This window comes from Coenobita brevimanus, chromosome 76 (genome assembly GCF_032717465.1).
Source record: "Coenobita brevimanus isolate Jiangsu-jjx chromosome 76, ASM3271746v2, whole genome shotgun sequence".
In the NCBI taxonomy this organism is placed as follows: domain Eukaryota; kingdom Metazoa; phylum Arthropoda; class Malacostraca; order Decapoda; family Coenobitidae; genus Coenobita; species Coenobita brevimanus.
The window spans coordinates 25,126,952-25,143,911 of record NC_137029.1 but is presented as its reverse complement, the minus strand read 5'-3'; the positions used below and the strand labels follow the sequence as shown (position 1 = coordinate 25,143,911).

The 16,960-nt window shown below is 42.2% G+C and overlaps 1 protein-coding gene across 2 annotated transcripts in view; it reads right to left on the bottom strand.

Annotated features, from left to right (window-relative positions):
• Positions 1-16,960, bottom strand: part of sif (guanine nucleotide exchange factor still life) — a 945,217-nt gene that overhangs the window by 78,611 nt on the left and 849,646 nt on the right. For both annotated transcript variants that reach the window (XM_080278922.1, XM_080278921.1), the window contains exon 27: positions 9,401-9,509. In XM_080278922.1, coding sequence (XP_080135048.1) covers positions 9,401-9,509 — 109 coding nt within the window. The remainder of the gene's footprint in view (positions 1-9,400; positions 9,510-16,960) is intronic.

The following is a 16,960-nucleotide window of genomic DNA, read 5'->3' as shown; positions in this document are numbered from 1 at the left end:
TCCCCCTCTCCTTCCCCATCCTCCTTCACTGCATCCACTCATACTCAATAACACCAGTTTCTCTCTCTCTCTCTTACGGCAACTTTGTCTAGGGATCCTTCACCTCCATTTTTTTTTTTTTTTTTTTGAGAGAGAGAGAGAGAGAGAGAGTAAATAACGGAAGACAAACAAACCAATACACAGCGGCAAGAGGTAAATAACGGGAGATGTTGTCATGGTAACAAGAGGTAAGACCACAACAATAAAACAAAAATAAAACACGAATAAACAACAAGACCGAATAAAAACAAAAACAAACGAAAGTATACAACAAACGAAAAAAATAAACAAACTAACAATCAAAACAAACAAGAGAACAAACAACCACACAACCAGACAGCAAAAATGGGTCGCACTGCTAATTATAACCCATTCAGACCGAGGACGTTATCTTTAATTTATGCCTGCTTTTTCCAGACGATTTTATTCAGCTTGGGAGAGGATCCTCGTGGTGAAGAGGGTAATAAAGGCTGAATCTACTCTCCATCCCCCCGTTCGAAAAATCTCCCAAACCCTTCAAACAGATGTGTGTGTGTGTGTGTGTGTGTGTGTGTGTGTGTGTGTGTGTGTGTGTGTGTGTGTGTGTGTGTGTGTGTGTGTGTGTGTGTGTGTGTGTGTGTGTGTCTCACCCTTCCCAGTCCAAAATATCTCTCCTAGGCTAATCTCACTCGTCTCTTAGTTGCAAAAATTGAGTGACAAGGACTGAAGGGGTAAGAACGAGGTTAAAGAAGTGTGTCAGAGTTAGTATATTCAAGAATGAAGTTAATTTGTGCATCAGCGAGTTTATTTGCATGTCTGTGTATATTTTCTGTGATTTATATGAGTGGGTGCTGCAGATGTATCAATGTGTGTGTGTGTGTGTGTGTGTGTGTGTGTGTGTGTGTGTGTGTGTGTGTGTGTGTGTGTGTGTGTGTGTGTACAAGGACGTGAATGTATGTGTGTGTGTGTGGGTTGGCCCATGCAAATATATGTTTGTAGGTTTATGTGCACTTTGATTCTGTGTGTGTGTGTGTGTGTGTGTGTGTGTGTGTGTGTGTGTGTGTGTGTAACTGTACATGTGAGGGACAGGTGGAGATGAAGAATCGAGGATGACACAGCGAAGTGAGGCAGAGAAAGGTGATGCCCAGTACTACCATCACCACCAGTGCCTTCCTCACCACCACACCACCGTCCACCACACCAACATCTTCCACCACCACACCACTTTCTATCATCATCATCATCATCATCCACTGCCACACCACCTTCCACCACCACACCACCGTCCACCGCACCATCATACCACTAAATTTCTCACTAGTAAAATCGCACACTAGTCCTATTGGATGGCAGTAAAAACAGTAAAAATGAAGGGTCAAACGTAAGTGATAAAATCTATAACAATCTGATAAATTACCAATATGCTGGGAATTGAACCAGGGACTCTCAGGTGAGAGCCAGGCAGCATACCACTACACCACGACCAGGTGTAGTGGTATGCTGCCTGGCTCTCACCTGAGAGTCCCTGGTTCAATTCCCAGCATATTGGTAATTTATCAGATGATTTTTCCTGTGTACAGTACAAGTTTCTCTCTTCATCTATAACAATAATGTAGTGATCCTCATTATGATTCCTATCCCTTTCCTGTCCTATCCCTAGTTTCACTTTTATAAATGGGATAGTTACAATCCAGGACTAGCTAAAAGGATACAAAGGAGAACTATCATCACAGACTGCTGCGAAACACTTCCTTTTCACTAAAGCAACAACAACAACAATAATACTACTACTACTAATAATGATGATGATAATGATAATCACGCTGGTCGATCTCTAGCAGCTTCTCATTTTGGTCCCTTATCCCTGAGGTCACACTCTATGACCTAGTCCCAGGTCTTTTTCGGTCTGCCTCTTGCAACCCTACGCTCACCGTTTACAACTCACCCTCCGCACATATTTGTTATCCTCCATCCTATTTACGTGCCCAAACCATCTCAATCCACTCATTCTTATCACAAAACAAATACGCATGAGCCCCATCCTTCCTAGAAACTCTTCATTCGCAATCCTAAGCCCTCCCGTACAGCTGTCACTGAAGGACGCACTACACACCAACCTAACCATTCTCATCTCCGTATGTGTAAGGCTACTAATATCCTCTTCCATTACTACCCGATTCTCACCACAATACCACATTACATTCCTAAAACATGTCGCATACAAGGACCCTTTAGCACGGGGGAGAGCACTTTCAATAATGACAATAATAAAGTCCAGGTAACAAGATAAGTGTGGCAAGTAATGGAAACTACAGACAACCTCCCCCACAATCACTACCACCCGTAACGAGCGTGAGAAGGTGTGGGGAGAGAAAGAGAGAAATGGGGGGAGCTGAGTCATTCTCCACACACACACACACACACACACACACACGAATTGATATTAGGGTTCTCTCTCTCTCTTACCCTGCCTGGCCATGATCCCTGACCCCCGTGGCCCTGGGAGGAGTCAGGTGTGTCACGCTAGGGGTGGCACACGGGGCAGGTGTCACGTCGCGCCTCACCTGTCCTGCCTCACAGCCCCAACACCACACCCACACCTCAACACATTACTTTCTTCACGCCCACACGTCAACACCATTACACTCTTCACGCCCACACGCTCCCACTGTACCTCACTCATCTAGATAACAGTGACATCACCAACTCTACTGAAGCTGTTTGTGTGTATATATGTTTAAGAAAAACCCAAACCCTCACAAACGTTATAAAAGATTCACTGTACACGCTGACATTCGAAGCACGGTCCAGGTTGATGTCCTCTGAGTGGGTGATTTCCGGCCACTCTTGTGTTCCTTGCAAGCTTCGTTGGGTGAAATATGGGTGGAAAGTAGCGTAGAGTGTGTGTGTGTGTGTGTGTGTGTGTGTGTGTGTGTGTGTGTGTGTGTGTGTGTGTGTGTGTGTGTGTGTGTGAGAGAGAGAGAGAGAGAGAGAGAGAGAGAGAGAGAATGGATGGTGATAAGACCAAGTTAAAACGAACAGAGTATTGTGAATGAAAAAATAAGCGCTACGTCAACCCCTCCTGTTCGAAAGTTTCCCCTATTGATAATAAAATTAACCAGTGATTGAAAAAAAAAAGTTATGAAATGGAATGGATTTTGTGGGAACCAACACACCTTCATTCCAGCCTCTAACAATTTCTATTCTGAGTTCTGAGGGCCTATTCTAAGTGGCTTTGGGGTTTTGGCAGGACCTCTTTTTTAACCTCCTTCCTTCCCCTTTTCTTCCTATTATACCTAAGTGGTTTGGGGATTTGATATCGACTCTTTCTTAGCCCCATTCTCCATTTTTTTTTTTTTTTTGCGTATTACACATTCAAATTCTCTTGCATGTTATTTATGTCACCTTAATACTGAATCAATAACATAAACGTGCATATTGGGGTGTGATATGCAAAAAAATTAAACAGGTGAAGAGGTGCTACCAAATCTCCTAAACTGCTCACAATATGCACCCGAATTTCCCATCAAAGTTTTCAAGCACCAAGAACTTCACTTGCCTGAGCCACAATACTCTCCACTCCTTTACACACACACACACACACACACACACCTTACTAAGCAATTTCCCTCTTACACCCAAACCTACCCAGTGTTCCATACCCATAAAGCACATCTCACGCCTTGACCGAGTATAACAGAGCTGCCTGGTCATATGAGGCGTGTGCAAGCCGCCCCATACAATACATACATACCTCACACACACACACACACACACACACACACACACACACACACACACACACACACACACACACACACACACACACACAATACATACACTAGGCTCTCACATCCACACAACACCTCCGGTACCTATACCGACTGACTGACTGACTCTCTCTCTCTCTGCCACAGTGCCACACCCAGACACACAAAATCAGTTAAGGTTACACCCACACAAGACCACAACACGTAACTCCTTGCCCATACACAATTCACACCACACCCTCTGGTTTATGGTGTATAGCTCGCAATACACACACACACACACACACACACACACACACACACACACACACACACACACACACACACACACACACACACAAACATACCTCTAGCGTGACTAGGTACAGGCAACGCAGAGGCACAAGATGTTTACAGAATACCCCATAAGTCAGACGCTAATCCTGGGTAACGATTAATCCTAGGAGAGGGCGCATTACCTGGCAAGAACGCTGATTACATGGGCGCCTACATCTTCCAGGGAATTACTTATGGATGTTTACAAATTTCTTAGGTCGTATTTAGTTTCCTACCATTTTCGTCTTGCTGGGAACAATTTAAAAATGGTGATGTATTTTCTCCTCTCTGTCTTTGGGATTTATTTGGTATCAGACTAATTCTCGTGTACCAGTCTATTTCTAGTTCTCTGGTAATGATAAAGTTTGCATTAGTAACTTAAAAGAGTGTATGAGGGTGTATTAGTAACTTATAGGAGTGTATGAGGGTGTACATCGCAGGGAATAGGATGCTAAGACATATTTCCTACGCTAACGAGAATAAATACTGACCTTGGCATCTCAGCTTCGCCCTAACCTAAAAAAGACCATAATAGCAAGCGCCCATTAATTTCTTTGCCTTTGACTGCCTGTATTCTCTCTGCTGAATAAAATCTTTCTGAGGTTAGTCTTGGTGGTAGGTGGTGGCGACCATCATCCAATCACTTGATGTAGTGCTGCCTGCTTCTTCCTTAGCCTTTATCATTCTTTTTCTGTACCTGCCTTCCTCTCTTCTTATTTCTCCCATCTTTCCTGTCACTTCTTACTGCTTTTCTTTCCTTTACAGGTGGTTTTACATTGAGTGACAAGCCAAATGGTTTCCTGTAAGCCAGGAAACCATTTACAACGCTGGGTGGTAACCATATAACCAAACTATACGTGCTCCCTACGTGTCAACAGATGGGTTGGTGGAGGGTTAGTGCCCCTCCCCGTAAAACAAATAACTCAAAAGTCAAATGGCCACCCCTTACGGGATTATGGCTTCTGGCAATAGATAGATAGATAGGTTAGTCTGAATAAGATACCCAATTGCACCAACCGTAGCAAAAGACACAGTCGAATTCCTAGTGGCTTTCGAGACATCGTAACACCTCTTCCATAGTCACTTTTTTTCCAGGCGACACCTCACTATCCAGTTGTATGTTACTTATGAAAGGACACCTCACTATCCAGTTGTATGTTACTTATGAAAACTATCTCGACGTTACCAGATGACATGCGAGATAATGTTAAGGTGTAATATAGAAAAATAAAGTAAGTATATAAAACAAATCGCTATGGATGAAGTGCTACGAAGCCTCCTCTGCTACCAGGAATACAGCTCTTAACCTCGGCGTGGCAATTTCTGCGTGACCAAGACAAGGCCGTTACTAGCTGTGAGCACCGTATCATCCAGACCACAACTATGTCCTCGCAGCCCAGACCAGTGACTGCCAAACACCTCGCTAGACCACAACAACCCCCCACAATGACTGTCGTTACTGGGATTACGACGCGATCTGTGGCAGTGTGGGGTGGGGTGAGTGTGTGGGTGGGGTGGGTGAGGGGTGGGGGTGTGAGTATTGGGGTAGGATTATTTGTGGGAAAGAAGGATTACTATAGGCATGGGGTGGGGGGAGGGGACGGGGAAATGGAGAGGAGTTTAGTGATTTGTGTAAGTGGAGGATTACTGAGGGATTGGGGTGGGGGTGTAGTGGGGGTGGGCGTTGGGGTAGGGTGATCTGTAGGAGTGGGAATTAGTGTGGTGGTGGGAGTGAGGAGAGAGGTGGTGGTGGGGCTGGGTGTGGGGATAAGCTGGTAGTAGGGTGTGTGGTGTGGGTGTGTGGGGTTGGGACAGTGGTATGGGTAAGGGAAAAGTGATTTATGGATGTGGGGAATTACAACAGCGGTAGAGGTAGGATGATGATTTGGGTAGGGACAGTGGTAGGGGTAAGGGTAGGGCGGTAAGTGGGGGTGTGGGTATATACGTAGGTGGTTGTGGGGGAAGATGATACCGTAATGTATTTCAACATCCTCTTTATTTCTACTTGTGGGTATATATTTTCATCTTTTTGAAAAATCTACAAATCCATTACATTGGGAAACAAGATCACTACTCTTCCCATCCCAGTGATCAAGAATAAGAATTAGAATAAGAATGAGAATAAAAGGAGGAAGGAGGAGGAGGAGGAGGAGGAGAAGAGGAAGAGGACGAAGAGGAAAAAGAATAAGACGACAACGGCGACTTGGATTACTGCCTGTCGACTACACGAGGTTCAATATTTTTTTTTTTTTTTTTTTTTTCCAATCTTCCTCTAGAATACGATCCGAAGGTTATATCCAGATTCCTAATTATGCTGCTGGGTTACGGGGACAGGGAAACGAGCTTTGTCTAAGAGTCTGACCGGCACGGTACGAGAATCGAACTCGGGTTTTTTCTGTTACAGGCGGGCTGTGCTAACCAATGTAACACCGGCTCCATCTCCCCCCCCCCCCCAGTTCACGTTCAACCTTGCGAGTTGCGAGGAATCTGAGCTTAGAGCTGAAACTCTACAGTGGTACGGGAGGGGGGGGGGAGGACATGATGGAGGCGATGGATGGATGGACAGACAGATGGACGGGTGAGCGGGTGGAGAGAGAGAGAGAGAGAGAGAGAGAGAGAGAGAGAGAGAGAGAGAGAGAGAGAGAGAGAGAGAGAGAGAGAGTGTACTGAGTGACAAGGGTGAGAGGGTGTGGCCGTGAGTAAGAGGGTGTGGCCATCATAAAATAAGGCACTCACAAAACTGTACCTTAAAGTGACATTTTACACCCATGCCTCTACCAACCACATCGCCATCAACCAAAGTACTTTGGGGTACCTCCAACCACACCACCACCAACCACTAAACCACTAACAATACCTCCACACCAACGCAATCAACACCAACTACCGTAGTACCAATCACACCTCCACCAAGAGCAAAACCACTTACAATACCAACACGCCACCAAGTGCCATATCATCAACCACACCGCCATCGCCATCTAGCTACACCATCAGTAACCACAAAACCACTAACAATACCAACACACCACCACATCAATAACCACTTCCACCACAAGATAAGAGTGCTGGAGAGGGACGCCTGCTAATACAGGGTTTCACGACGGCAGAACTGTTCAATTATACAAACGTTCCTCATGCTCGTACGCCTCCCGATCCCTCGAAAGGAGAACTGCAGGATGAGGGCAACTTCAGCCTGCAGTCCAACGGGTTCCTAATCAGATGAACCTGGGGCTACAATTACTATTATTACTACCACATGACAGTCCACCATGTTACATCTCCACGCTACACCAATACAAACTTACACTCAACGTCCCTGTCACAGTTAGCATAATGTGTTTGTTTTAGGGGAAGGAAAAGGAAAGGAGAGCGCTGAATTATCCTACAAAATGTTAGATGCATGAAGTCAATTTTTATATATGTTACTTGCGAATCGGAGCCCAAGTGAAAAAAAAAAAAAAAATGACGAGGTTTCTGTTGTTAATTATCCAGTTTGGGTGAGGCGTGTTGGAAAAGAGTTAAGGTAGCCTATGTCTAACCCCTCTTGCTCGAAAAGTCTTATTATAACGTTAATATAAATCATCTGGACACAAGAACAAAATACAAACAACATTACCGAACTGAAGGGGTTAAGAACGGGTGGTGTGTCTTAAAGATTAATACAAAACTATGGAATTGTTAAAAAGGAGGGGATCCTCGTTCTCAGGGGGTTAGTGGACGTGGCATACTAGACACACACACACACACACACACACACATACAGACACAAAAGGTACCAAAGTAATACCAAGCTTATACCACCAACTCACATACTCGTAAACACTTACATACGTCCCAAACGTCCACAGCGTACGTTTCAAAGTTGACTCTCACTCACTCTCTCTCTCTCTCTCTCTCTCTCTCTCTCTCTCTCACACACACACACACACACACACACACACACACACACACACACACACACACACACACACACACACACACACACACACACAGAAGAATTGCCGAGTAGAGGTACGCGTGTTCGTGCTGGTATTTATGTGCGTGTTGGTGTGTGTATGTGCATGATGCAGGAAGTGTTGGGTGGCCTCAATGTTGCACACAGTCTGAGATAACACCTTACGCAACACCCAGGCAACACAGACACGCTCCTTCTCTCAAGCTCACACAAACGGGCCCCTTACCTAACTCACACACGTGGAAACACATCTTGACTCACCCATATGTCATCAGTGCGGAGTTATTGTTTGGATGAGAGTGTGCTTCCCTCAAAGACTATTACATGTGAATCAAGAAGAGGGCAGTGAGCATGGATGGCGCTCATTATTATCATCATCATCAATACAGCGATATGTGCATACCGTCCTTGTCTTGATACACATACAATTGTCTTTGAGGGAAATACACACTCACCCTAGCATCAAACAAAATAAATGAATGAATACATAAATAAATAACAGAATAAATAAATCAGGTAATGTATTAAACCTATAACTGTACATAAAACCAGACAATCGGATAATGTGCAAAACGACTAAAATGCTGGAATGACCCATGCTCTAGCTTAGGTAAAGTTTGGTTACGTGAGGTCAGGTTAGGTTAATTGTAGGAAGGTTAGGCTAGACTAGGTTAGGCGAGGTGAGGTGAGGTTAGGTCAGGTTAGATTAGATGATGGGAGGTTAGGCTATACTAGGTTAGGTTAGGTTAGGTGAGGTTAGGTCAGATTATATTAAAAAATCTGGTTTTATTTTTTGATGCCGTGGGAGATTTTGCACTGTCTACTTACTGTATACAAATGCACGAATATATTACCTGCATGTAGCACAAAAACTCTCTCTCTCTCTCTCACACACACACAGACACAGACACACACACACACACAGCTACATCTTGCTTCGAGTGGGGCAGAATACAACACAAACAAAAGGTGCCCGTTAGTGCACCCTTGACCTTCTGTGTGTGTGTGTGTGTGTGTGTGTGTGTGTGTGTGTGTGTGTGTGTGTGTGTGTGTGTGTGTGTGTGTGTGTGTGTGTGTGTGTGTGTGTGTGTGTGTGTGTGTGTGTGTGTGTGTGAGAGAGAGAGAGAGAGAGAGAGAGAGAGAGAGAGAGAGAGAGAGAGAGAGAGAGAGAGAGAGAGAGAGAGAAACCATATACACCCCCCCAAAAAAAAATGCGTAAAAAAAAAAAAATGCAGACAGGCAAAATATTGACGAACACACGATAATTGAAAAAAAGGATTAGTGTAGGGGTCCGTGGCTAGTCAACTATCAATAACTTAAATAAAAACTGAGTACTCACTGGGATGTAGGACTTTCTGCGCCTTGGAGTGTGATGCGCAGAACGAGCTGTACAACTTGAACTGGCTGGCGTAGAAGAGGAAGGCGCTGCCGATCGAGAAGAGCACGTTCTGGTGGTGAGGGGGAGAGGATGAGAGATGGGTCAGTTTGCGTCATAGTTATTCCAGTGTATTCATCATCATCATCAACAATAATTCCTTTTTGCCTCATCAGAAGTGGAGAGGCCAAAGACTGGGATACTTCGTCGCGACATCATCATCATCATCATTATCATCACCACCACCTAAAGATGGGGTTAGTAGAGGAAAAGAGTAATGTCGACTGTGGCAGTGGAAGTTATATCAGGAAATATTTCTGTAGTAGCAATATAAAGCACACACCCAGAGCGTATGAGACCTTTAGAGAGGAATGAGACATAAGGAAGACATTATGAAACTCACAAGAAAAGAGCAGAGAAGGACGAATATATATGGATGGCAAAATGAAGCACACAACAAATGGATATGAGAAGGAAGAAAGAAGGAGAATATAGAAGGAAACATGAAGCACAGAACAAACGGTTATGAGAAGGAAGGAGGAAGGAGAATATAGAAGGAAATATGAAGAGCACAACAAATGGATATGAGAAGGAAGGATGATACTCCATGCCCTTCAGCGAGGAAAGAGGAAAGTGGAACGCAATATGAAGCACGCCACTGAGAAGGAAGGCTATTCAATGTGGTTCGGAGAGGAATGGTATACTGTATATGGAAAGCAGGACACGACACAATGCTGGCAGAGGACTATATATGAACTTTTGCTCGCGATAGTAAGTTGTGTTTTTTTCCAAGGTGGCGTCATTTTTTACATTTCTGTGATCGCCAGACGGTTTTAAACAGCTTAGAAATGACCCGTCGTACTGGAGGGGTTAACGAAGGCTACTTATGTCCTCTCAAGTTCATACAGCCTCCCGTATGCTGAATAAAATCATTTGGGGATAGCAGGAATGAGGTATAAATAAGACGCCATCGTGCTGAAGGAGCCAATGGTACACACACACACACACACACACACACACACACACACACACACACACACACACACACACAACCATTAAAAGAACTCACATAACACCCAGAATCACATACACACCTAACCACTTCACTGTTGAGACACTGTTCCCATTTACCAGACTATTATCGAATATTCTACTCAGCGATTTCATTTATCTCCAGTGATGAAGGGGATAATTAAGGCCGTATTGTATCTAAACCCTCCTGTCTTAAAAACCCCCCCCCCCACCCCATTAAAAAAAAAAAAAAAAAAAAAAAAAAAAAAAAAAAAAAAATCGTCTGGCAGCAGCATACACGTAACAATGTAATCCTTTCAATCCCCTGGCGTATTTAATTTCATTCTTGCTATCTCCAGACGACTTTCATTAGCTCTGGATTTTCCCAAGTAGTAAAGGGGTTGTTGGAGGCTGTCAGAATAAAATAAATAAAACGACATTGGTGTGAAGGTTAAGGCTTCAGTTCGGTATACAAATAAACTATAAAAAAAATCCATCTCAGTCAATACAACAGCCGGTATGAAGTTGAATAATGAGGCCTTACTTATAAAATATCTTAATCATTTTCCACCATAAACAGGTTTCCACGGAAGTTAAATACCACCATGAATCATTTAATTCTGCCGTAGTCTTCGCGTAACTATTAAAACTCTGGTTTGGACGAGTTGTATTTGGTAGTCTGGGTTAACAAAACAATAGCCAGACAGAAACGATAATAAACATACAACTTTAGCTCGACAGTTTATGAATATAGTCCAAGTTATACGAACCTTTTAGTCCTTCTCTCAGTACAGAATTTACGGTCCTATATGGAATACAGGTAAGTCTAACAAAATTATAATAAAACAAAACAATATAGTACATTACACTGAATCCAACACTCATCACAAATACAAGTACAGTACAATCACGATCAAAACTTCGCCCAAACTTTCCTGCCGGGTGTGACACTGAAGTCTTTTTACGTGACGTCAATATAAACACAATAAAACGATAATACTCTCTGACGCTTGGTGTTTCCAACTCAGGGTATAAATTAACATAATCAGAATCTTCCCTTTCCCAGCATGGCATGTACTTCACGTCTTCTCCAACAGCAGTCCAGTTCTCTAACCAACTGTCCATCGTGCCCTAATGACGGCACAGTTCAATAATTATCACAATATTTCTTATCACACTGCCACCCATTACATGACAACACATTCTTACAGTACTATCAAAAGCAAAAGTTCCCCCACAACCCTTTGCCAGCACTGTGTCCTGTCGTCCATATTTCTCATTCCTCCCCGAACGCCAGAAAATATCCTTCCGTCATATTTGCTTTTGCTGTGTGGGGGATAGTACTATAAAAAGAAAAACAGCTAACCCGCTCAGCCCTATGATGTATTTCTTATCTTTGCTACCTCCATACCATTTTATTCACCTTTGGGAGACCCGTCAGGTTGTGAAAAGTTAATGGAGATCGTTTCTAATCCTTTTATTAAAACTGATCTCTCTAACTTAATAATATCGTCTGGCGGGAACGAAAAATAAAAAATACGTCACCGTGTTGAATTGGCTAACGTAACATCGTTCCGAAGTGAATGGGTTAGTAATAGGTCCTTTAACCCATTCAGTCCGATGCTGTATTATTTTAAAATTAAAGTTAAAAGACGTCTTCGGGCTGAACTGGTTAATCCTTTGGTTATTTTGGACGCAGCGGGGTATTTAACTGAGTGTAAAACCAGACGATTTTTTTTTTTTTTACAGTATAGCTCAGAGAAGTGTTTAGCAGTCAAATCGTTTATGAAGATAGATTTTGACTACACACACACACACACACACACACACACACGATATTGAGCAGTAATCCATATAAATAATATGTAAACTCAGTCTACATGGATGCAATAATCTAAATGCAATGAGTCTTCTTTTTAAGTTGTATTTTTAACGTTTTTTTTTTCCATTTTATTCTTGCTACTTGCAGACGATTTTACTCAGCTCAGGATCGACTACTGGAGCTGAAGGGGTTACATATTGCCTCCTGTAATCCCTCCAGTATGAATGGCCTATCCTAAGCTGAATAAAATCGTCTGGAGGAAAAAAAAATGCCAACGGATTCACAGGGTCAATATATATAATAAATCCATCAATAAATAAGTGAAAGAGCCTATACACCCGCTCATGGTGGGAACAACTCTAGCATTGTATTCCAGCCATCGCCATACTATTATATTCAGCCGAGTGTCATAGGAGCCTAGGTGTTGATACTTTCACCATGAACTCTCTCTCTTGGTAGGAAACAATGGTCTACGTCTATACACGGTTTGGTCTCTATATCGCTCCTCTTTTACTCCTCTGGGCGATTTCTCGTGTGCCGTGGGGGCGGTTCAGTCAGCTTTATTAATGTCTATCCTGTATTCTTTATTTATTAGCTACTCCCACTACCATACTCACGCCCACACCAGCAGACTGTGCCGTCCTCTCAACACATGATACCACCAACTGAGCTTCTAATACAGCACTATTTACAGACCACCCTGTGTACACAATTCTCAAAAATCTGACATCACATATATCTAAAATTCGAGCAGCAATTCATAAGACGGTGATGTGTCTCAATATACCATAACAGCAAATCAGTACCATATGTAAGCCGGGTCACAGAAACAAGTATACCCAGGAAGAAATATAAACACAAAGAAGGATAACATATTCACAACAAATATTTCTACAACAAAAATGAAGGGAAACAATTCAGGATGTTTTTATTCTTTCATTTCTCGGTGCAATTCAAGGCAGTGGTACCGGTTAAAATCTCCCAAACAAGGATTACAGGCGATTATTTTTTCCTGAGGCCGACTGCACCAATGGAAGGAAGTTTAGAGTAATGGCTTATCGACTACTCCATGGTCATTAAAGTGCAATCTATTTTTATCTAGGTCATAATCGTCCCCTTGAATACGACCAGCAACGATCGATGTTACATACAAGCCAAAAATTGTACGGCTGGATGAAAAAGAAAGACAAGGAGAAAACAAACCTTGTCCAAGAGTCTGGCCGGCCCGAGACACAACAATGACATATTAATGGGATGATTTTGTAGCTTATATACTAGAAAGAAGAAAACATGTAAACACATAACAACGACCACCTACATATTATAGAATACATACAGGGAAATATTACGGTGTCACATACAAGCCTAAAATATAAGCAATAATCCATAAAAACCAGTAAATCTCAATAGCTAATATTTTCACACTTAGACTGGACCGTCAGAAATAGTCCAAAAAATGAGATTATATTCCTTTGACTATAAGTGTAGAGAGATCTAACCCCTTTCAGCTCAGTGTTGTCAGATTGGAGGATAAATTTAACTTGTAACCAAGGAGATCCATTCCTATCTCACTGCAAAGGCTCATCCAATTCTAGAAGACACGGCTTTTTATTTAATATGTAAGAGTGGTCCAGTTTCAAAGGCGCAGACACACTGACGGGAGAAAACGTAAGTAATCAATCCCTTCAATCTGAGAACGTTATTATTCTAGTTGCTGCCAGGCTCTCGAGTTCCTATGACTCCCTAACGCTCTGGCTCCTCTGACTCGTTAACTCTATGCTCCTACGACTCACTAACTCCATGGCTCCTGTGAATACCTAACTCGCTGACTCCTATGACTCCCTAACTCTCTGGCATCTATGACTCCCTAACTCTCTGGCATCTATGACTCCCTAACTCTCTGGCATCTATGACTCCCTAACTCTCTGGCATCTATGACTCCCTAACTCACTGGCTCCTGTGACTCCCTAACTCTCAGTCTCTTATGACGCTAATTCCTACCTACTTTGTTTAGCTTTGCATTGCCTTTTCGAACTGGTAGGGGTAGATACAATATTCGCTACCCCTTCCACTACTCAGCTGCATAAAATCGTTTGGGTGACTACGTGAATAAAATGAAAAAGACACCCAAGAGCTAAAAGGAATAAAACAGTCATGCATCTGATGGTTAATATATATACTCGACATGTTCCGACCACGAGAGGGTTGATGATGACAGTAGTAACATTTTTAAGCTTCTATGGCCAAAAAAAAAAATAATAATAATAATCTGTTGCTTGCTGGAATATAACACTAGAGTTGTCCATACCATAAGTGGGTTGATGATGACACTAGTACGATATTGAAGCTTCTATGGTGAAAAAATAATAATAATCTGTTGTCTGCTGGAATATAACACTAGAGTTGTCCATACCGTAAGAGGGCTGACAGTGACAATATGAACTCAGACTAATATAACTCATTCTTAGCTGAATAAAACTGTCGTTCACTGGAATATAATACTAAAGTTCTCTTGACCATGAGAATGGTTATGGTGAAAGTATTAACGGTGACAGTATTACACAAAAACTCTCATGACTCATCTAAATAAAATCGTCTGGTGTTAGTAGGAATATAATACTAGAGTTGTCTCGCCCAAGAGGGGGTTAGCGCACGTTCTACCTAACCCTGCATCTCAAAAGACCTCTCCTATGCTAAACAAAATCGCCAAGAGATACACGGAATGACGTAACCAAAGGCGTCACCGTTCTGAAAGGGTAACCATTGCATTTCACTTTTATCTTTGTTCCCTACAGATGATTATATTCAGCTTAAGGTACACTTCCGAGTCGAGATTACATTATAGCCTTCATTAAGCTCTTCAGTTCGAGGGCATATTTGCTGCTTTGCTCTTCCTGTGTCTAAACGATTTCCTTAAACCTGGCAAAGATTTCTCGATGAATGGGGTTACATACTCGTACAGTCTTCACCAATCCCTTCACTGCAAGACATCGCTGAATAAAATCGCCTGGTGGTGGCAAGAATAAAATACTGACGGGTTAATCCTGCACTACTTTATTCGTAAACTGAATAAAATCGTCTGGAGTAGGCTAGAATAAAACGAATAACAGGTCGCCGTACTGAAAGGTTAATGAACTCCTACACCTGGCCAGCCGTAAACAATCAATATACTCAAGTGTGGCCAAGAATAACTCTAATTAACTGTTTATCTGATCAATTATAAACACGTGCTCCTCCTGAGATGTAAACAAAGTAAACAACACTCAAGATTAGAATAGAGTCAAGTGCTATAGTCTGTTTGTTTTCATCTGGCAGACCTGGATCACTACCACAATTTTAATACTACGTGGCGGTGACATGAAATTTAACGAGTCTTGGTATGAAATTTAACGAGTCAGTATGAAATTTAACGAGTGTTGGCATGAAATTTAACGAGTCTGGGCATGAAGTTTAACGAGTCTGGGCATGAAGTTTCACGAGTCTAGGCATGAAATTTAACGAGTCTGGGCATGAAGTTTCACGAGTCTAGGCATGAAATTTAACGAGTCCTGGTATGAAATTTAACGAGTCTTGGTATGAAATTTAACGAGTCTTGGTATGAAATTTAACGAGTCTTGGTATGAAATTTAACGAGTCTTGGTATGAAATTTAACGAGTCTTGGTATGAAATTTAACGAGTCTTGGTATGAAATTTAACGAGTCTTGGTATGAAATTTAACGAGTCTTGGTATGAAATTTAACGAGTCTTGGTATGAAATTCACCGAGTCTGGCATGAAGTTTAACGAGTCTTGCATGAAATTTAACGAGTCTTGGCATGAAACTGAACGAGTCAGGCGACGTAATTCAGCTGTGGAGAGACTTTCTGTACTAGAGAAATCAGATACAACCGTCATCAATACCTTTACTACACGAGGTATTTTCCTACATTAATAAAGGAATTCTCGTCAGCTGAATACGTCGTCTGGAAGTTGCAATAATAAAGCACAAAGACGCGCCATTGTACAGGAGGAATATAGTCAGTTCAAGGGAGTCACTGAGATTTACTTCCTCTATTACTGCAATCAAAATTACAACTATCTGCCTTCTTCTTCACTTAGCAATTCTCTGGTTTGTATTCCTAAGCCTTCCTATGTGGGGACAATTCTAGTATTCTCTTCCCGCTCACACCAGACGATTTTATTCAGCTGAGTGGGTCATAGGAGCCTGGGACTGTTCATACCGTCACCATTAACACTCGCAAGGTCAAGAAAATCGCAGAAATCCATCCCCATTAACTCTGGACGATTTTATTCAGCTGGGAGAACTTCAGGCGATTTTATTCAGCTGAGAGTGTGTCCTTGCTGCCTGAGAGTGCTAAATGAATTCAACTAGAGCACTAAAAGCTGAAATTAACCCTAAATTTCAGCAACTCAAACCTACGCTCTACATTTTACGAAACTCAGTAAATGAATCTGACAGGAACTCTAAACGTGAGCTATATTTAACAAACAAAATAGGCATAACTCAGATATATATTCTACTTAACAAACACTATAGGCCCAAATCTGTCATAATCTCTAAACTGACACGAACTCTATATTTTACAAGAGCGCTATATATCTGACATCAGCTCTAAACCTAACATAGCTACTAAATTTATCATGAACTTTACGAAAATTTAAATATGAACTGTAAATCTAACGTGAGCTGT